At 40.3% G+C, this 21,699-nt stretch overlaps 2 protein-coding genes across 3 annotated transcripts in view; one reads left to right on the plus strand and one right to left on the minus strand.

Annotated features, from left to right (window-relative positions):
• Positions 1–21,699, minus strand: part of si:ch211-166a6.5 (clustered mitochondria protein homolog) — a 108,869-nt gene that overhangs the window by 28,512 nt on the left and 58,658 nt on the right. The window lies entirely within an intron of this gene.
• Positions 269–21,495, plus strand: LOC132974195 (transforming acidic coiled-coil-containing protein 1-like). Of its 2 annotated transcripts, none has more exons than XM_061038065.1 (13): positions 269–556; positions 9,594–9,685; positions 13,593–14,001; positions 15,313–15,367; positions 15,469–15,550; positions 16,304–16,356; positions 17,416–17,547; positions 17,639–17,715; positions 17,961–18,004; positions 18,135–18,295; positions 18,800–18,906; positions 19,031–19,151; positions 19,271–21,495. In XM_061038065.1, exons 1-13 carry the CDS (start codon positions 492–494, stop codon positions 19,337–19,339), a joined length of 1,467 nt encoding a protein of 488 aa, XP_060894048.1. In that variant the 5' UTR covers positions 269–491; the 3' UTR covers positions 19,340–21,495. The 2 variants fall into 2 exon arrangements, with proteins under 2 accessions (XP_060894048.1, XP_060894047.1); XM_061038064.1 differs by lacking the exon at positions 269–556 and adding an exon at positions 7,486–8,104.

Below are 21,699 nucleotides of genomic sequence, written 5' to 3' on the forward strand. Positions count from 1 at the left end.
AATAGAAGAGACTCTTTCATACTTCAACAATACTCTCAACCCTGCTAGATACCCCCCACTCCCCTTATTGGTCTTTAAACACCCCCTGCACTCACACACACTCTGAAGGCTATGCAATGGCTGTCAAGTAAATGTCATCTGCCTCTGGTGTGTGTGAGGGAGAGAGAGAGAGAGAGAGCTTTCGGTGGGTGGGGAGAGAAGTAGAGCGAGGAGGTGGGGCTGTAAGCAGGGCTATTCATGTGGCATCTATAGTTCCCACAAGCATTTACACTGTACGGCATCGACAGAGACAGTGACAGAGAAACGACGAGGATAAGAGAGAAGCTGGTTGGTAAATAAATGCAAAATAGTGATGAGAAGCAGGGTCGTGTGGGGCTCCGACACTGAGCCAGGCTGCTTGGAGGAGAGGCAGAGGTGAATCCAGGGAGAGGGACAAGGACAGCCGGAGCATCTGGGATAAACCTGAGACAAACACACACTCAGCTGTTGCCATGGGGGGCTCCCTCAGCCAAAGCAGGAAGGGATCTGTCAGCTCTCAGAGGAAGAAGAGCAGCATGTAAGATGGGATAATGTTTTTTTTTTTTTTGTATGTTTTCATGTGCGAGTGAGACAAGGAAACATGCAGAGACAGAGATGCTCTGAAACAGCGGTGGTGGTTGCTGCTGATTGACTGATCAATCTTGCTCCTGAGGATTGTGTTGTTTTGTGATCTCAGCGGTTCTGTAACAATGAGGAGTGAGCGGTTAGGTGTTGAAGGGCGAAGCTGAGTCCTCGGTGCCACGACTTCCCCTGCTTGACTATTTCCCCGCCTTGCTATTTTGAATACTATTTTGGTATTCAAATTTAAGGAAAGAGGGAAAAGACGGAGTGATGTCATTAGCAGAGAGGCTGAACATGAGCTGATCGGGTCATGCTTCTTCTGAAAGTGTCCAATCATCCCTCATCTGTTTGACATTTCAGCAGCAGCTTTTGTACCTACTGTATAACAGCAGAAGATACATTGCTGCTGCTGCTGCTGGATATTAATTATGTAGCTGTGACCCTAATTCTGAAGTGGTATTTTTATCATGCAAGCTCTACAGTTTATTTTTGGCTCATCTTCCTAGTCTGTTCATTCACTGTGGTTGACATCCTCAAAACACTGTGTGATGTATGAAGTGTAGCGGTCTACCAAGAGCCATCATCTTGTCAGAAATAAAGGGAAAGTGAAAGAGACAGTGTTGCTAAGGCATTCATCAGAGCTTAGAAGCACTAAACCAGCAAGCTCCCTCTTTCTTTTTCTCTAATCCTTTGTGACATAGAGTGAGCCCTATTACTTTGTCCTCCCTGCTGGACCCAGTGATGCTTTAAATCTCCATTTTTAAAAGCCTTTGTAAGCCCTTTGTAGCAAAAACACTTTCTGCTGTCACGTGTAAAATACTCAGACAGGCCTTATTCAATCACTCATTTCTTTAATATCACTGTGTTGCCTCTGAAGTCATGGAGAACTGCAGTTTTTAAATTAAGAAGCAGGGTCGTCGGGTAATGAGCAGATGTTTTAGCAATAGCCGGGAAATATCCTGTGTAACAGAAAAGCAGGGATGTGAGAGATATCAGTATACAGAAAACGTATTGTAGGATTCATCTGTGTTTGTGATAGGGCAGGTGGGGGTTGGGGTCCTCCCTTTGAGAAAACTGAGAAGCCATCTAGCATCATGGGAACTTAGTTTCCAGCTTCTGGTCTAATTTTAGTTGGCTTAATAATTCGTCTCATGTCTTAACTGGAGCAGCCTTTGATACAAAGACTGCTTTCAGTTTTACAAAGCCCTGAACATGCGCATGGTCCCTCATTTGGGAAGAGACTGCCCTGTATTTGGAGCTCATTTCTTGCTGTAGTGGTAGGAGTTCAGGTCAGCATTGGCTCCAAATGTTCTCATATCTATGCCAAGACACATTATGAATAAATGATAGACACAAAATGATTAAAAAAAATACATTTGAATTATGTATTTGTGACCCAAACAGACTAGGTTTCCCAGCAAGGAAGTGAAACTACTGAATTATACCCATGTTAAGGCCTTCACTTAAAAATAAATAGATATGTGTAATAGTTATGTTTTTGAATTAAGGTCAAATTTAAATTTTTCAAGTTGTGTATGGCATTTTTAATGAAAAATTAAACCTTGTTAGAATGGGTTTATAAGGATGGAGAAAATGAAAGTAGAACCCTAGGGGATGAGTTGTGTTCCTGCTCTGTGCGTGCATGTGTGTACTATGTACATGCACTATTGTCTGGCAATTGTGAGTACTTGTGTGCCTCCTGTAGGGATGAACAATAGCTCTGTTGGTGTCTGTTCATGACTCCTCCTGAGTAAACCCCCCTCCTCTCCACTCTCTTGTTCTCTTTATTCTTTCTCTTTTTGTTTTATCACGCTACTGTCAGTTCATTATTCTCATGTTCTGTCGCGCCTCTGCTCCATTCAGTCTTTTCTCTCTGTGCTAGCTTTCTGCTCTGTTTGCAGCTAATTGGGCTCTGTATTAAAGATGCAGAGGTTCACAGTCCTGCTTCCCAAAAGTATGTCAAAGACTTTGGAGCATCCTGACTCTCTCTATCGCTATGTCTCAATCTGTGTATTTTATTCTTTTAGAGATAATGCTGAGATGCGGTATAAAAATGATTTTTTTAGTAAATATTGTAAGTTATTTTGCCCCTGTATGTGCAAAGCCTACTCACATGTCTTTTATGAAGTCATACATTGGGACCATTACCCAATTCGTCTCCATGGTCACCCCTGTTTCATCTCCCAAAGCTCCCTGTTATGTGTCTCTGGGGCTTTCTCTTTCACTTCTGTTCTCTCTGTAGGGTCTTTCATCTTCCCCACTGTGGTATTGTCACTAATGCTGCTGTGTTTTATGTAATAACATTTCATTATGTCAAGGGTCTGGTTGAGAGTACAGGACCAACCACTAGATGGAGCTGTATTACAGAGGAAGGCAAGAAGTCAGACCCAACAATATATTCTGCTTATACTAGATGCTGTCTTTTTATATAAGCACACCTCACATGTTGCTCACATGTTCATGTCTCACATGCAAAGACTTCGGAATAAATGCAACCCATAAGTTCTCGTGCCCATTCCTTATATTGGAACATGTCAGCATCAGCACAGCATGCACATGATAACTTTACACAACTTCCCTGTATTATAAATAACTTGTATGTTGCTCTCTATCGAATTCATACAAAACTAACTCAACCTATGGCCTTTTTATAGAATATTTTAATTATCTAATTTCAGTGCCTAATGCACCATTTGTTTATAAAAAAAAAAGCATCCTGCAAAGTACATGAAAAGAAGAAGACATTACTTTAAACACGTTTGTTTGGGAAAAACAGAACTTGGACTTCATAATTCCAATTCTAACATCTGGATGATATCCGAAGAGCCTTTATTCAGATGACATGCTATCTGACAACATATTTTAACTTTTCACATTGGGAATGTTATCCTCACTGTACAGCCAGTTTGCGACATATGACCAGGAGAACAAATATATACTGACACGGTCATGTTTATTACATTGTACAATGGTTGACATATGTGCTCTGTAAATGTTTATTTTAGTAGAAATATTTAAAGACAGCTCTTCATTTCTGTAAATGCTTCTTGAAAATCAATCAGGGTTAGTGTCAGAGTCTTAAATTCGGCCAAAAGAATGAAAGCTGCAATTACACAGCACAATCTGAAATATGAAGATGTTGGACATGGACAGACAGTCAGACATAAGTAGATGATGACGCTTGTGTGCATGTCAGCCGCAGAGCAGCATCACTCTACCTGTTGTATTATTAGCAGTACTGGGCAGAGGTGTCAAGTAACGAAGTACAAATACTTTGTTACCTTTCTTAAGTAGAAATTTTGGGTATCTATACATTACTGGAGTAATTATTTTTCAACCGACTTTTTACTTCTACTTCTTACATTTTCACACAATTATCTGTACTTTCTACTCCTTACATTTTAAAAATAGCCTCGTTACTCCTATTTAATTTCAGCTTGTTTTCATTCCGGCTTGTCATCGTTCAAAAAAACACAAAAAAAAACAAAAACCTATCCAGAAAAATCACGCCATCCGGATAGAGTGAATTTGATTGTGGTTGGATGAGAAGTATAAACATATACCATTCCGACACGCTGTAGTGCGGCCTAAGCTTTTGTCCTTAATGGCATTTTTTCCCCTTACATTACTTTTACCATTTTCAATGGGCATAAATGAGGCTGAAACAGGTGCATCCCAAATTTTTCAACATTAACATTTTAATATAACATGATAGTCATTATGGCCTTTAGAAAAATGTTTTTTTGGGGAGGTGGGGTAGTGCACTATAGGCCCCTGTGACGCGGCCTAAGCTTTTGTCCTTAATGACATTTTTTCCCCCTTACATTACTTTTACTTTTATACTTTAAGTAGTTTTGAAACCAGTACTTTTACACTTTTACTTGAGTTGATACTTCAACTTCTACAGAAGTCTTTCTAAACCCTAGTATCTATACTTCTACCTGAGTAATGAATGTCAATACTTTTGACACCTCTGGTACTGGGTATAAAATTTATATAAAATACAATTTGCTAACATTCTTCTGGAGAGAAAGATTATGAGGACAAAATGCCTCTATCTCTAGGGGTTAAGATCAACATGAGGGTTATAATTTTTTCTAATACAGGTTTTCTCTATGACTGATAATACAAAATGACCTAATTTTACCAGAAATTATCATGAGTCATCATCTGGGGAAATACAAGAATGAGAGTCAGCTTCCAAGCGAGCTGCTCTGTGAGGTATAGTTCTTAGGCACAGTGGTGCAAAGAGCTAAATACTATCATCAACTCACTATTCAACATGCTCACCAAAACAATGCTGATGTCCTGGTGTTGGTGACACAGTGATGATTTGTAAGTGCAGTGCTTCTCTTGATCATCCTCTTAATTAAGCATGTTACTCTGCTAACATTGGTGATTAGATATTTACCATTAGCTAATGCTGATGAGAATGTTATTAGTTTCTCATGTATCGGACTAACTCAGGTTTTGACTCATTGATGATGCCTGAGGAACACTTAGAGGATCACAAATATCTTGATTATTCATCCTCTTTGCTGTATGTATATTTTTCCATCCAGAGGCTGCAGTGATTGATATGTCAGTCCGAATCAGTGATTATATAGACGGACATTGCCATCTTCAGGTATTACTCTAATCATAGAATATTATGTTTTTAGATACTTTGTTGTGAAGAAAGGTTTTATGTGCATCACCTTGAGCTGACCTCAGGGTGGTGCTATACTGCATGTTAGCTTGACTGTTTAGCGTTTGTCATCATGTAGTGCTTAATAATATGTATGAGATAAAAAAACCTTCTCAGATTTTCGGTGTGAGCACACACTTAGTTATCTCATCCCCGATCACATCGTCTCTGTTGTGGCTCACAGACATATTTATCATTGCTGGGTTTATTCTTAGCTCATAAGTACCACACATGCTGCTGTCAGTCAAAGTATAATTGATGATTAAGGATGTGCATTCTTGTCGGATAAACTGGAAGGAGACACACATAATAACCAGCTAGGCTACAGTTTATATAGTGTAACATGAACATTTCTACGTGTGTTCCAAGATGGCAGCTCTAGCTCACATATGGGTGTACTGTATGTGCTGGTTTGCCACTGTTTCACTGTGTGCTATTTGTGGCTGTAAGGTATTACATAAGAGCTGTTGCCTTTTTCTTTTTCTTCCCTTCTTCTGTGGTTCACCTCTCTGTCAGGGAGAGAGCTACGGATAATCTACCCAGTTTGTCATGCCCTCTCTATATGTGAATAAGACACATTTGTTCTGTGTGTTCTTTCATGTCATGAGGCTAGTTTAAAGCTGAAGCGTGTAGCAAAGTAAACCGTTTGTGAAATTCAGGATGATCATGCTGCCAGCTTCAGGAGGTTTGTCAGCTTCAGGCAGATAATGTCTTCTGCAAGACAGACAGGTTTGTCCTCTCAACTGTTCTCACTGATACACAGAGAAACAAAGGAGGGAGAGGGGACAATGTCAGGAATGTTTGAGAAAAAACAAAAGGGCATTTCAGGTACCAGTCCTGCCCAAAAACCCGCTCTTTCTGCCTTTCGCTTGTTATCTCTTTGTCACTACCCATTTTTAATTAATGCCGTTGTTCATCTGCCGTGCCCTCTAATGTGCTCCGATTTTTTCAGTCCAGCTATCACATCCTGAACAGAGACTCTTTCTGTGTGTTCACCAGTGTGTGACATTATTTGTGAGAGTGTTTGTTCATGCATGTTTTCATCTCTCTTGCCTGCCTGTCTTTGTGGAGCAGCTCTGTGTGATCAGGAGCTTCTGCTTTTTATCCTTGTCTTTTTTCTTCATATGAGCAGTAAACCACAGGAAGAAAAGCAGATCACTGCTACTGCTTTCATACCTTTCCCACCTTTTTGTCACTGTGGCTCACACATCCTCCCTTTATTATCCACGGTCCACGGTCTTTTAAAGAACACATTTCATCTGGCCTAGATGTGTGTGTAGTTATAGTGTGTTTAAGAGAGTGAGTGAGCGAGAGAGATGCATAAACCGTAAAGCCTGGACTTACAGTTACATAAGCCATCCAGCAGCCTTTATTGCACATGTGAAAATGTGTGTTTGCGCAGCCGTGAGAGCTTTCATCCAGACCTCTTTTCTGCCGGTCCGATTGGTTTTGAACCATTACTGCTGAATCTAGGTTGTCTGTATTGATTTGTTTGCTGCCTGGCCTGGTTATTTTTATCCTCTTCTCTATGGTTCACGCATCCTGAAATTCACTGCTAAATATAACATCCAGATGTTATCTGTCTGTTTTGATTGTAGTATGTATTCAGTCAGGGAACTCTTGAAATCCTTGTTAAAATGTCTTCTTCTTTTCAGGTAGCTTTGAGTCACAATCACAGTTTTCCACAGCCCCTGCTGGGAGCTGCAAAGTAAACAAACCATTAACAACTCAGATTACCTTTCAAACACATCACGGGCTGCCCAAACCTGTCAGTATGTTCATTTACAAACAGAAATGCATTCAGTCCTGTTAAGTGTAAAGGAATAGAAAGATACAATATCTGTGTTCAAAGTGATCCTAAAGAATGCCATATCCCTGAACAGGTTTTAAAAATGCATTATATTTCAAAGTTTTAGAAAATGAGGGTTTTGTTTCTGTGAGATGAGCTTTTCTAGAAAGCCAATCTACCAGGAAACACTATGACTTCTTTTTCTATTCTAAAATTTACTGTTGGCCTCATCATTTCCTCCCTTTCTTTCCGTACTCTTTTTTAAGACACATGTGTCTGGTAGTCCGTCTGTCCCAGCCGTTACCAGACTTTTCTCTGCTGTTAAAACAGGAAGCATTCCCTCTCCTCCTCCCCCCCCCCCCCTCCCTTATCCCCATACTGTCGACACACTGTGAAAGATTCAGTGAGGGGAGAGGCAAAGTTCACAAACACGCAGGAGCAGAGCGAGCTGATGTCTGTGAACCAGCTGATCGTCCACCCAGACAGAAAGAGAGGGGAGGGCAGAGGAAAGGAGAGAGAGAGAGAGAGAGAGAGAGAGAGAGAGAGAGAGTATGACTACTGATGCTCCAGTAATCTGCACCGTGTGAGTCAGTGCCGTTGAAAGCAAAGCAGCTACAGAGACAGCGACTGCAGCAGCGTGAGCCACGTTTCTTTCTCACGAGAATCAACAACACCGAGTAGCAGGATGACAGCACTGAATCGCTAACCAAGGGGAGGAAGTGAGCACGCCATATAGAAAAGGAGTGCGACTGAAGCAGACGTCCGGAAGAGAGAGAGGGGCGCGAACACAAATCCTCAGCTTCTTTAGGAGAGTCGCTTTTTCTCAGTAAACAAAAATACAGATTGACAACTGTGATTATCGAAACTAATCCAGAGGAAGAGGAAGTTCACCGGTATATCTCGGAGCGTGGTGTAGAGATGTCCTGGTTGTCTCCGGTCCAGTGGGCCAAATGGACCTGGTCAGCAGTGACTGGGAGTGGGGGGGACAACGAGGGGCAGCCAGGATCCAAGGATGATGGAGAGGACAAGTAAGAGAGTTAGGCCACAATGTTTATGTGTGTGCGTGATAGAGATAGAGAAAGAGAGAGAGATGGTGAGTTTAAATATGGGCCTGTATAAAAAAGGGAGATACCTCGGATGTAAAGAGTCATTTTCTGTATTTTCTTCCACTTAAACAGCGATAGATTGATTGAGTGCATATATGAGTCTGCATGCAGATTCCCCTGAGTCATACTGACAGGTGGTTGATACGTACACAGACTGACAAACCGACTGTTACTCTGGTATCGTTTCAGATTCTTTCCTACTGTATACTGTTGCATCAGTGGCTGTCTCATGCTGTCAATGGCTTAAAACAGAGTCAATACTGCATCCTTAAACAAGAGAGAGTCTTTATTAGTGCTTCAATCGGTTTCCTTTTAAGACTCTTGACTGTTTAGGCCGGTTTTTGTGTGTGTGTGAGGGATGTTTGGCAGTCGGGGAACAGTTGCTGAAAGTTCAGGAAAGGGAAAAGAGCCACAGTTTCCAAAGCTTTTGATTCTTTTTCTGTCCATTTTTAGTTCCTAAGTAACCATCCAGGATTGCAGCCGTTGGGGCCATCACTGGGACGTGATTCAATGTGTGTGTGTGTGTGTGTGTGAGAAAGTGAGTGTGGGGGCTGGGTTATGTATATTAGGATTAGCTTTGTGTGGCGGTGTTTTTGTATAGAGAATGTGTGAATGTGTTGGTGTGAGCTTGGATCAGAGATGGAGTGTGGTCGGGTGTTGGCTCTGAGAGCTTTGCTCCTTGTGTGCTGTTTTTCATTAGAGTGCGGACGTTTTGATGTGCGTTCGAGAGCCTGGGAACGGGTAGACACACACACACACACACAAAACCACATCAACTCTCACTCTCCCTGTCTCACTCTTCCTTTTTGTTTCTCCACTGTTTGGAAATACATTTTTGCTGGCTGTCTAGGCGGCTGACACAGCAGACTCAGTGTTTATATGTCTGGCTGGTTTCAGAGCGTCCTATTCGTGGGGCAAAGGATGCAGATGGCCTTGTAGGACTCCACTTCCTCTCCCTTCCTCTCCCTTCCTTTAGAATAAAAGCAGCTTGTTTACTTGGAGCTGCTCTGAAGTCTTTTGTTTTTATGTCACTTAAAGAAAACAAAGATTGACGCTGGAAAGTAGATGCTTCTTTCTTAGAATGCAACACACAACCACAACCTTTATTGTTATGTACACTTCATTTAGCAGCTGTTTATAGACTAACGTGAAGATTGTCAATGCTTCTCTGTTCTCAAGAACAGTAGTCTGCTGTTTAAGAAGCACTCTTACAGCTTGAAATCAGACAATGTGTTTTTATCTGGATCACCTCATAAGAAGAGTTCATTTTGTGTTCTGGATCAAATTTGTCAGTTTCAGCACACTTTTAACCTGAATATTGAAGTTCCTGATAACCAGTCAAACATTCTGTTGTTACCTGACGATGTGACATTTTGTTCAGATCTTTCTCTCTCTCTCTCTCTCTCAACAGTTCAGACTCAGAGGGGACCTTTGAGACTCCAGAGGCAGAGTCTCCGGGTGTTGTAAAGCTTCTGAGCCAACTGGACAACTCCAACCAATCAGGTGAGATGAGCCACTTTTATTTTTTTATGGTTTCAGAAAAAAAGATTAAACATTTTAACCAACATGCCCGATACATACACTGTAAATGAAAAATTTCCAGATGAAATGACTTATACCTACATATAGAATGATCTGTTCATTTTAGTATCTTTTCAAATATAAGATAAATTGCAGTTATAACCATACACAAGATTTTACAACTTAATTTTAGATTCATTTCTCCTAAATGGGCCCCAAAACTTCAACAAATAAGAGGCTCATTGAAGACTCAAGGTGATTGTTCCATGAGTAATGACAATAGATCATCTAAAGTGAATCTTCTTTCTCAAAATAACACTAATAATATAAATGATGTATGGAAACTAGAACCCAACCGATTAATCAACAAGCCGATAATATCGGCCTATATTAACATATCAAGTGACTATTAGTATGGGCTAATTTTATCGCAGATATGCGCCAATATTATTGGATTTATTTATAAGTCTAATAGCATTTTCATTTGAGTATCACTGTATTACACCAGCAGTTCTCTTTCTGGCTGTCACCAGCAGAGTGTGCTGGGGCTGGGATTGGGAATCTTTGGTTGTCTCACGATTCGATTTCGATTCGATTTGGAATCTTGGGGTCACGATTCGATTCAGAATCTATTTTCGATACGAAACGATTCTGGATTCATAGATTCAAAGTCTATTTATGAATTAGTAAATACTTCAGGATCTACTCCAGTTATCTGTGAGACTGGCTGAATGTCTTGCTGCTCCATTTGGCATTCTACTGAGTTAAAGAGCTAGCCTCAGCACTTAGCAGGGAGTGACTGATTAGCCAAAGAAAAAAAAATAGATTTTTGGAAGTTATGAATCTATTTTTACATAAATCGTTTTTCCCCACCTCTAGAGTGTGCTATGGATTACAACAAGCATTAGAAACCTCCAGAGTGTCAAGCGGTAACACATATACATGTGAAGTTACTTTCCAGTTGAGTGACCATCTTGCTTTCATTATGTATCTTCTCCACGTTTCATTATGTATCTTCTCCACGTTTCATTATGTATCTTCTCCACGTTTCATTATGTATCTTCTCCACGTTTCATTATGTATCTTCTCCACGTTTCATTATGTATCTTCTCCACGTTTCATTATGTATCTTCTCCAAGTGTTAACAGCATATATCCATATCTATCTCCACAGACGAACATAGATCAAAGAAAGATATCCGCTGATATATCGGTATCGGCCGCAATGGAAACAGTAGTTCTACCTCTCAATCTACTAGAAGTAATTGGTTTAGACATTTCCTTTGTTTAAATTATGGAATTGGTCTGCATGTTTTGGATTGCATTGACCACAGCATATGGGACAATGTGCTAGATAACAACAGACCGATTAATGTGTTATTAATGAATGGAGATTGCAGACAATTAGTCTCCTTTTCATGCTCAAAGAGTCATGTACAATATCTGGGTTAGTCTCTTTAATAAAAGATTAGCTGTGGGGAGAAACTGATGTTCTGTTTCACTTTAATTAGACTCTTACAGCTCAGGGGGGATCCACTGTTTGTCCATGGGAACAACCACAATCCACAATCGAACTATATTTATTATTGAACCAAGACTGAAGTATTACTACCTGTTTCTTTTACACTTCCCTCTTTGTCTCCTTTTCCTCTTTTTTTGTGTGAAACTGCTGCAAAGTCTGCCGTTGTTTTTGTTGCTAGGCCACGTGGTGGTGTGTGCTCAGTGTGACTGGGTGTGGTTTCTCTGCATCTGTTCCTTGTCTTTGAGGGTGTGTTTGTGTCTGAAAGTACACAGATTTTGAGCAGAAGCTTACATAAACCTGCATTAATTGAATGTGTGATGTAATAGAATCACACATTAGCCATCACACATAACAGACAATGTGAGAAGCTATAACCCCCTGAGGTGAAACCACAATGACTTCATTCATGTTGTGTGCACGTTCAGGAGAAGTACAGGAGGGGGGTACAGCAGTAAAGTTATTTAAGTGTTATTACTCTATGTAGCTGTGTGAGTTTTACAGTTTGTGTGGGTGTGTTTTTCAGGAACAGAGAGCCTTGTGTTTTAGCAGCAGTATGACTCAACAGAGAGCAGCCTGCTTCTGTGGTCGTTAGCAGTTAACGGGATATGTGAGGACACAGGATGTGAAGTGTTCTGAGAGGAAGCCCGCAGACATCTTAAGTGATCTAACAGGGGCTTTAGAGGCCTTCACTCTTAGTTTAAATCCCTTATAAAGACTGTTAAATAGTTAAGAAGCCAAAGGATGTCTGATGTGGAGTTTTCTTGTTTAAGTACTGTGAAACTTACGCTGCAACGCTGGTAACTATATGTCTTTATCTGAAACTCTGTCTTGTAGTTGCTCAAGGTTCTCTCCTACTATCTTTGTCTGTTATATGCTTCCTGCAATACAACGGAAAGCCTGAAAGCAGCAACTAAATATTAAAGGGATACTTCACCCGTTGAAACATGAATCTGTAATGACATTGGGTCATATATGTAGTAGAAATGTGAAATACATTTTGAAGTTGGTGCCTTCTCGGCCGTGAAAAGGCAGAAAGTGTCATTTTGGCTCACGTGGATGAAAGACACCAAATCCCAGAATGCACAGCACCGCAGGCCACTCCCACTAAGGTCCTCTAGTTCAGAATCAGAAATACTTTATTAATCCCAGAGGGAAATTCGATCGATACAGTTTCTCCAAAATATACAGTATAGCAGTAGAAATATAGAAATAAAAACATTTACAGACATATTTACTTCATCACATAAGACCATTTCCTCAACTGATTCAGAGATTTCTTCCAGAATTGATCTTGGAAATTCCTGGCAGAAAACAGACTCTATGTTTGTGTCCATAGGAAAACAGTGAGAGCACCGACACTACCAGTCCGCCCCAGCTCGAGCCGGCCCGGGCTCCTCGTCCTCACCGCCGCCGACAGGCAGGCCTTATGTCTCGGCTGCTGAGCTGGCAGCGGCTGGCGGCGGCAATATAGCCGCGAGACAGTTGCTGCTGACAGGCCGGTCCTGTGTCGTGGCGGCCGGGCTCCCGGCAGCCGCAGCAGCCAAAACACAAGACCAGCCTGTCGGCAGCAGCCATCTCGCCTCTATATTTATATTTTTTCGCCATTATCAGCTTTCTCCATAGAGCCTGTTAGCATAGCTTCCAAGCAATATGGCGGACGTTAAGTTTCGATTCTGGGAGTGAGTTCCCACCCACTGATCTGCGATTGGTCTGTAGCTTCAGTGCTCGAAAATATGAAGAACTAGCAATGTAGTTTCACCCCGCTAACTGCAACAGCTTCCAGTGACGCAAAAATCGTCATTTTACGTCACTGGAAGTTTCTTTTCAGACTTAGAAATACAAAGATTTCTCATCTCAGGGGAAAATAAGGGCGGGATGCACGACCATTCAAAAATACTACCAGGTTTGTAATGATACAAAACTTAATGCAAATGGATGAAGTATCCCTTTAAGCTACCTTCATCTTTATAGAGCTTTATAGAAAGTTTGATCATGGCTTGGCTGCCCAGCCTGAACCTTCACTTTTTCGGTCCACTCTAACCGCTGTCATAGTGTTGTTGTTGTTTTTGTTGTTGTTGTTGATTGCGTTGTTTAGTCAGTGTTTGTTTGCAACAAATTCTGGTGCCCCGATATGCACAAGAGAGTACTATTATTTCAGGTGTAATGGTCAAAAAGACCAGTTTACAGCACATGATTACACATTTTATGCATTAAATTTGATTGCTTTTAGTCTGATAGCATTTCTCTGGGATCTCTACCATTGTAACTCCATCTTGTCCTAGTTTTCAAAGTGAAGCACATTCTGCATTTGAAATGTTCTATTTAAACTAGTAACACATTCTAACTCACTCTTCTTCCCTTTACACAGGTCTTGCTGATGTAACAAATCACTTTCTGGACAAGAACTCAAATCAGAGTGTGGGTACTGTTTCATCTCAAGAAGTTGATTCCTTAAACAATCTCGCCGGCTCCTCACAAAACGGCAGCAGCTTTGGTTTGGACCAGAACCTTAACCTGACCCTCAGCAGCAAATCCAGTCCTCGTGAGGGTCTCTCCCCGTCCAGCTTGATCCCCCAGCCTCAAGCCCTACGGCCCCCGTCGCTGTGTGTCCTCTCCTCGCTAAACAAACCAGATCCTTCAGAGGTGGACGATGAGGCTCCAGTGACGTCTGACTCCAGCCCGGACTCAAACTTGATCCCCAGTCATGGCATCTGTGTGGACCCAGATTTACTTAACGGCAACTTGAACTCAAACACAAAACACAGCCCGATTATCTCGTGAGTAAAACATTAGAGGCTGTATCTGCCATCTTTTGATATCTGTCAGAAGTTTTTTCTTCTTCTCCACATCCATATGTTTTTCACCAGTGTAATTATAGTTTTAAATTTGTGATATTGCTTTGAGTTACTTTAGAATATAAGTTAACTTTTATTATGAGTTCAGATTCCAGTTACATTTGTTTTTAGTTTGTTTACATTTCTTCAAGGATTATAATTAAGGGAGGCTGTTCTCTGTTCATAGAGTAGTACAATGGACCAACAGTGCCCTCTTGTGTAAGGTCTTTTACTAAAAAAAGAATCCTGATCCAGCTCTTTCTCACTTTGATTGACAAAGTAAAGAAACAGCACATTTACAATCATTGGCTTTTTGTTTATGTATTACTAACCATAACTCCTGCTGCCAGGAAAGTTTTACATTGTGCACTTAGAATAGATTCTAAAGTTGTTTTTTTTATATTTTGGAGCTAAATCACTACACCCCACTGTTCTGCAATCAAACCAGTAATTCTTTCCCTTCTAAACATTTTAAACATATTGACCATCTGAAGATAAAATTAGATTTCTCTCCACATTCACCCAGCCCCATGTTCTTAAAAGATTAATCCTGGGGCTAGTAACCTAAAGATAAAAGGATGTCCAGTTTTATTCCTTTTTATTTTTTACTTACTAAACTATAATAACCCTGCACTCGTCTTGTGTTAAACCTAACTGTCCCATCCTCTCCTGTGTCTTCCCTTCCTGATCCTTCCAAACCTGTCATTATGTTTCCTTTCTCTCTGTGTGGTACCAGGACTGCTGAGCAAGTCCATTTCCTCTGTGTTCTGTTGTAAGTACTGTAGAACCATGTGTGTGTTTTAAACTTCAGTCTTTGCTGCTCTTAAAACAAGATAAAGTCCTGGATCACTCCACAGCCTAATGTGCCATCCATCAGATCTAAATTTACCACAAAGCAAAGAAGAGAGACGAGTGTATGGAGTTGATTTATATAGTCATTAAAGAGTGCTCATGGAAACCCTGAAATTCCATCTATTTCTTTTTGCAACCACTGTTATTCTTGTTGGAATTTGGCCATAATGTTACTTATTTTTTTGTCAGTAATCTGCTTGATTTTCAATATTTATTTTTTCATGAATCTGCTTTTTCTACTGTAAGACCATGCAAACTCAAAACACACACAACAGAGCGATGAGGAGTGGCTGTCAGGCTCCTGCTTTTGCCTTTCATCATTACACCGCCCAGTGTTTACGCTCACAGACAGATATTGATTTGATTCGTGTTAACACTGATGTTGTTTTTGACCTTTTTCAGGAACTCTTGTAAAGCGCAGCAGAACCAGCCCATCCAAAAGGACCTCAACGAACAGGTTAGAATTCATAATGGGCTCATTGGACTCTCTATGTCTCCTTGTTATCTCCCCTTAAAGTTTTACGTTGTCTGTGGTGTTGATTCTGCTTGTTGTTAAAGGATGAGCATCACAGAGACCATGCCACAGATGAAGAGAAGTTGGCAAGTAGTGTCGGTGTCAAACCAGACAAGGACGAGAGCAGTGAGTAAAGAATCAATGAAAATTGATCTGAATGTTTTTCTCATGTCTGCATGTTTGAGGGCACACACTGATAGAGTAGTCAATCAGTGATTATTCTTCTCGGTAAGAGAGATTAGATAACTGCATGTTCAAGTTTTGACATCATACTTCCCTTAATACACACAGAGAGGCTGTTATCCTGCCTTACAGGCACAACTGTAATTATTAACTGAATGCATAGTTCTGCATTTAACTTTGTGGCTGTGTGGCACCATGGCAGCAGAGTTGCTTGCTCTGTTGTGCTGTTTGAGGAAGCAGTTTTGGTGTTAATAAACATATTCAGATGATCACACAGGTACCTTCAGGCTGCGCGCGACAGATTTAGTTTCAGACTGAATCACATGTTGCGTGACAGTGAATCACTGCTTTTAGTGCAGTAGCCTGCAGCGGTAGCTTTCCTTGAGGCATACATTTTTTTCACTCTGAATATTCTCTGGCTTTGTCTTAACACATGCAACTCTACAGGGCCCAGGGTTTATAAGTGTATGAATTATATTCAGTGTAATGTTCATTTTTGTTCTAACAAATCATACTGGAAATAAGTGAACTTATCTCAACGTGTGGGCGGAAGAAATATTTCACAACTAAATACTAGTTTCAAATCCTTTTAGTGACTTTGAGTGTTTGTGTTTTGAACTAAGAAATGTGCACCAAGAGAAATGTATGAAGATGAAAATATTGTGACACCTCTTAAGTATTATTTCTTTCTTCCAGTTCCAGACTGTCATGTGACATCAAAACCTGAGGACTCTGACTGCTGCTCTGTAGTGAGTAAACATCACAAGAAAAACTCCATGTGATTTTACCTACATAAGCTTATCCAGACCCATATATTTATATATATATACACGTTGAGTTATAGTGAAAGTAGTATGCTCTTATGCATGTCTTCCTTTTCTAAATAATAAAAGTAATGTGATGCCAACAGTGACCACCAGGTGGGGATGAAGCACTCTTTGTACCACCATATACTCTGTCACCCTCACAGATAGAAAGCTGCCCTGACATGTCCAAACTTGTTAACGCGTTTGCACATTCTGTTTTGATCTGTATATCAGTTGTTGTTGTTGTTGTTGTGTTTTTTAACCAGAGATATTTAAAAAATAATATTTTTAGTTTCATCACTTTTATTTTAAGAGCCACCTGCTCTGTTACTAAAGCTGCAATGTGAACGTCTGCATGACATGATGGCTGTACTGATCCACAGGACAGCAGGAGGTACTAAGTGTCTGCAGGCTTATCATGTACTCAGGTGACAGATGGATTTAGATTAGCTGCAGGAGATAAGAATATGTCATAATCCATAGAAACACAAGTTGGAGAGAGAGGATAGAAAAGGAGAAGGAGTTGAAGGATTGAGATCTGTAAGAACAATGAAAGTAAAGCAAGAGGATGATGAAGAGGGTTAAACAATGTAAATATAATAATAATCTGTATTTTAACAATTTCTTTTCAAGAACCAAACGAAGAGCAGAAATAACAGGAACAACGAGAGAATGTTAAAATGTTCAGTATAGATAAGTCAGGCAGCTATCAGGTGCAGAAAACAAGACTGTCTCGATGTGTTTTAATTAAGACAAAGATATGTGAATCAGTAAGTCTTTAGACTTTAACCAAAATGTGCATCTGGGAACGTGAGCTCCAGTTTTCTTGGCTGTAAACAAAACTGTTGTATATTGCATTTTTATTTGTTTTTGTGAAAGGTAAAGTATCTGATTCATTTCTCCACTACTTAGTCCTTGAAAAGTATGTGTGGGCTTAGCCCAGTTATACTACTGAATGTGTTCTAGCATGAGGAGGTTGAAATAACAGATTTCCCTTTGCAGTTTGAGGACCCATGCAAGCTGAAGAACAAGTTGGGGGGAAGTGAAATGCAGAAAACAGGAAGTCAGGTCCTGGATTCCATCTGCATCAGTGAGGCAGAGAAACAGGCTGTTCTCACCCTCATTAGAGAGGAGGTACAAACACTCACTATGTCAATATGTAGTACTCAATATGTCATCAAGGTTTTCTTTAAGTTCTGCTTAACTTGGACATCTCCTCCTTCAGATCATCACTAAGGAGGTGGAAGCCAATGACTGGAAGAAAAAATATGAGAGCAGCAGACAAGAGGTTGCTGAGATGAGGTTAGAAAACACATTTATGAATACATTTTATTTCAATCATTTGAACATTTATTTGCTGATCACTGAAACATTAACACAATGGCGTGATACAGGGGTAGTAACAAAGTCACAAATGAGCCATTTTAAAAAATGGGGTTTAACTGAATTTTCATTTTCCTTTTCATCAGTGAAAAAAGGTCTCTTTGATACCCACCAGTCTGTCATAAAAGGTTTTAAGACTTATCATGTGTTTGGTCTGATTACAGGAAAATAGTTGCTGAATATGAGAAGACAATAGCTCAGATGATCGGTGAGTAGAAATGTTTTTTTTAATGTTTGTGTTCACATGTCAGCTTTGATGATTCATACAATCACTGTTTCCAGACTAAATACAAAAGAAGAGTTATTTAGAACTCAACAAATCATCTTTGTTCTCGCAGAGGACGAGCAACGCAGCAACCAGAGTTCCCAGAAGGCTTTGCAAGCTGTGACGGCCGAGAAGGAAGCAGCCCTGGCAGACCTGAACTCGGTGGAGCGCTCTCTCTCTGACGTGTTCCGGCGTTATGAAAATATGAAGAGCACCCTGGAGGGCTTTAAGAAGGTAAGGGTTCATAGGACGAGTTCATGTTCTGAAAACCACTCAAGGAAAGTATCAGTTTCATGTTGTGAGGCAATCAGCTGATCTGAGAACAAACTGTCAGCTGGAAGAGGATTAGGGTCAGAAGAAGGTTAAATGTATCCCTTGATGAGGGGCTGTGGTCGCCTAATGGTAAGGGCAGCAGAGATTTACATATTATGTCCTGACATAATCTGTTTCTCGTATTGAAGTATAACAAAAAATTATCTGACTGATCAGAGATGAAAAAAACACAATTAAGAGCTGTTTCATCTGAAATCTGGCCCCCTGGTCGACCTGCACAGTGTTTACAGCAGCAGCTAATGGGCAGACAGAAAGCTGTGGTGGTTACACTGGTCAGCTGCCAGGAAAAAACAGGTGCAAATTAGAATTCTATATTTAGAATAAAATAAGATTAAAAAGAGCTTACATTATTCCGAAGAAAAAATACCATGAATAAGAAAAAAGGTCCTTTGTTTCCTCCTTCAGAACGAAGAGGTGCTGAAGAAGTGTGCTCAGGAGTATCTGTCCAGAGTCAAGCAGGAGGAGCAAAGATACCAGACACTGAAACTTCATGCTGAGGAGAAACTAGACAAGTATGTGCACATTTAAAGGAGAACTAATTTACCTGTCAATTCTGCAATAATAGTAATAAAAAAATCTGTTTTATTAAAACTTCTGAACTTAAGTTTATGTCACCAATTTCCATGTATCTCTCAGGGCCAATGATGAGATAGCTCAGGTGCGTTCAAAGGGGAGCTCAGAGAGCATGGCGCTGACCGCCAGTCTGAGGAAGGAGCAGATGAAGAATGAGTCTCTGGAGCAAAGTCTGCTGCAGAAGGTTACAAGTGCCCTCATTTTTCTGCATGCCAGTTCTAAAATAAACTTTCAGCATGCAGTAATGCAAAATAAAACATTTTCCTACTTTTTACACTGTACCTTATCCTTTGTTTTTCACAGAATCAAGAGATCGAGGAGCTCACAAAGATCTGTGATGAGCTGATTGCCAAAATGGGTAAAATAGACTGAGAGACAGTTTCTGAGAATCAGCTCCCTCTGTCCCTTCAGTCCTGGCCAACACTGACGATATGCATGTCCCCCAGCAGAGACCCAGCTCTCATACCTTTAACCAGCCCTGAATCAGAGACTGCTCATGTACAGATGTCTAAAGTAACTTCCTGTGTACTAAGATTTCACTATTTGTCACCAGAATCAAGAGGATTCTGTACACGTGAACTGTTATTTGAGTTGGGACCCTACTAAGTGTTTAAGATCATGTTGTTTTGTCTGCATTTCTGCCCGTCCATCATGCCGGCCAACAACCTGCTTGTGACTCAACTTAAAGAGCCCATATTATGCCCTTTTTGGGGTTCATATATTTAATCTATGTACCTACTTTTGTACGTTCATAATAGCTAAAGTCCGAAAAAAAGTGTCTGTTTTCATGTACTGCTCCTCCTTGCTCCCTCTACACTCTGAGTCCGTCAGCTACGCTCTGTTGAGCCCACACTGTTAGACCCCACGTGGGCCAAGTCTGCTCTCATTGGTCTGCCGATCCGCTCTGTCGTTATTGGTCAGTTGCTCAGCACGCTTCTCGGAAATGAGCTGCAGGGCTTGCCACAACGAGCCAATGGGCTTAGATCAGTGATCTCACACTGACAATGACGTCGCACTGACAAATTTTTATCGAGGGGGGCTAGAACCGAGCGTTACATGCAGCTAATGCTACAGCTAACAGGAGGACGTAGGAGAAGCTGCGTTTCCGCGGACTTTGAATTTTTGCACATAGATGTGCCTAAACATGCACAGGACACATGGAAAACACACTAAAGAGCATATAAAACTAGAAAAAGCATAATATGGGACCTTTACATTCCCAGCAGCCTCTCATACAGGATGACTGACCTGGGTGGGTGTGGGGGGCGGGGGTTACATTGATGTATACAGTATATTATGAAGGGGTTGTTTCCCATTAAAAACAATCCATTAAATATATATTTTTATGAAGTAAACAAAGACTTTACTCTGACAAAGAAAGCTCAGGGGCTTTGTGTTAGGCGGAATGAGGTTGAGTCGAGCAATACGAGATCTGAAAGAAAAGATTTAGGATTGTGTAAGGACGTGTGGTCGTCCATGGAGGCCTTACATCATTCAGCAGTGACGATGAAATCAGAATGAGCCTATCAGAAACAGCGATAGCTGTACCTGCTCAACAGTTTGCACAGAGAGTCAGTCACAGACGAGTATAAAAACCTGACAATCACAGACTTAGCTGGCACTGTGTCAGCTTTGTCTCATTGTGTTATTTGATTCAAAAAATCAACTTAATAAAAAAAAGTAACTATCCTGTGTTAAAAATCCAAGCTAACTGGAGAAAAAAGTGATTTTAGATTTATTTGAAGATATAAAAAATGTTTGAAGTTTTGCAAGTGCTGAAGTATGTCAATGGTAATTTGAATTTTTAAATAATCACTGTGTCCCGGATTGAGAGTTAACCAAAGGAAAAACAGTTTGACAGCTTTGTAAGAGTTTGTTTTCCACTTTGATTTTATGTGGATGTGTTTACACTACAAGTCTCTTTCTTTGCTTGTTTATTTTGAGACAGCAGATGCACCAGTGTAACTTTATCTAGTAATGAATGAGGAGGCTTTGGCTTTGTGTCGGGTATCACTGAAAGTGTTTCAGAACTGGTACCAGTATGATACCTGAGTTATTACTCAGATTAAAAAAACAACAACACTTTTGCTACTTAATAAATTGTCTTTCAAACTTGACAGATAGCTGGATATCTTTTAACTGTTTAATCAGGGTAACTGTGGTCAAATAACTGAAACGTTCAGGCCGAGCGTTAAGTTCTCATTTTTGGTCCTTTTCAGTTTTCAACACTCAGTTTTCGTGAAGTCAGCGTCTTTACTACCTTGTACATCCTCTTAAAATTCAAACCCATTGTTGTGCCACAGTTTATATTTGTGCCACACTAATCTCGTGTTACATCTTGTTACTCAGCTGCTTAAGTCTTTGTTTTAAGAATTATTGTTTTGCCACTTTATACTTATCTTTTATTATTGTTTTGTACCAGATATTCAAAATAGAAATGACGGTCTCACATTTGTGTCGACACATTGACGCAAACAGCAAGAGTGTGTGTATATTTGCCTAATTAAAAATAAATAACATTTATTGTACTGTAAGTTTGTTGTTTTTTGTCTTTTACATAAGTGTCTGATTCCCTTTAGCACTGACCAAAACATAAAGATATTAACTCTCACTGTGTTGTTTATTTTATGTCTTGGCCTTGGCCTACTGCTCAGGGTTCAAGTGCTTAAATCTAACTATGGATTTCAACACAGTCACACACGTTCTATCTTAGGTGGCTTAGGTGGTCTTTT

Source organism: Labrus mixtus, chromosome 5 (genome assembly GCF_963584025.1).
Source record: "Labrus mixtus chromosome 5, fLabMix1.1, whole genome shotgun sequence".
Taxonomy (NCBI): domain Eukaryota; kingdom Metazoa; phylum Chordata; class Actinopteri; order Labriformes; family Labridae; genus Labrus; species Labrus mixtus.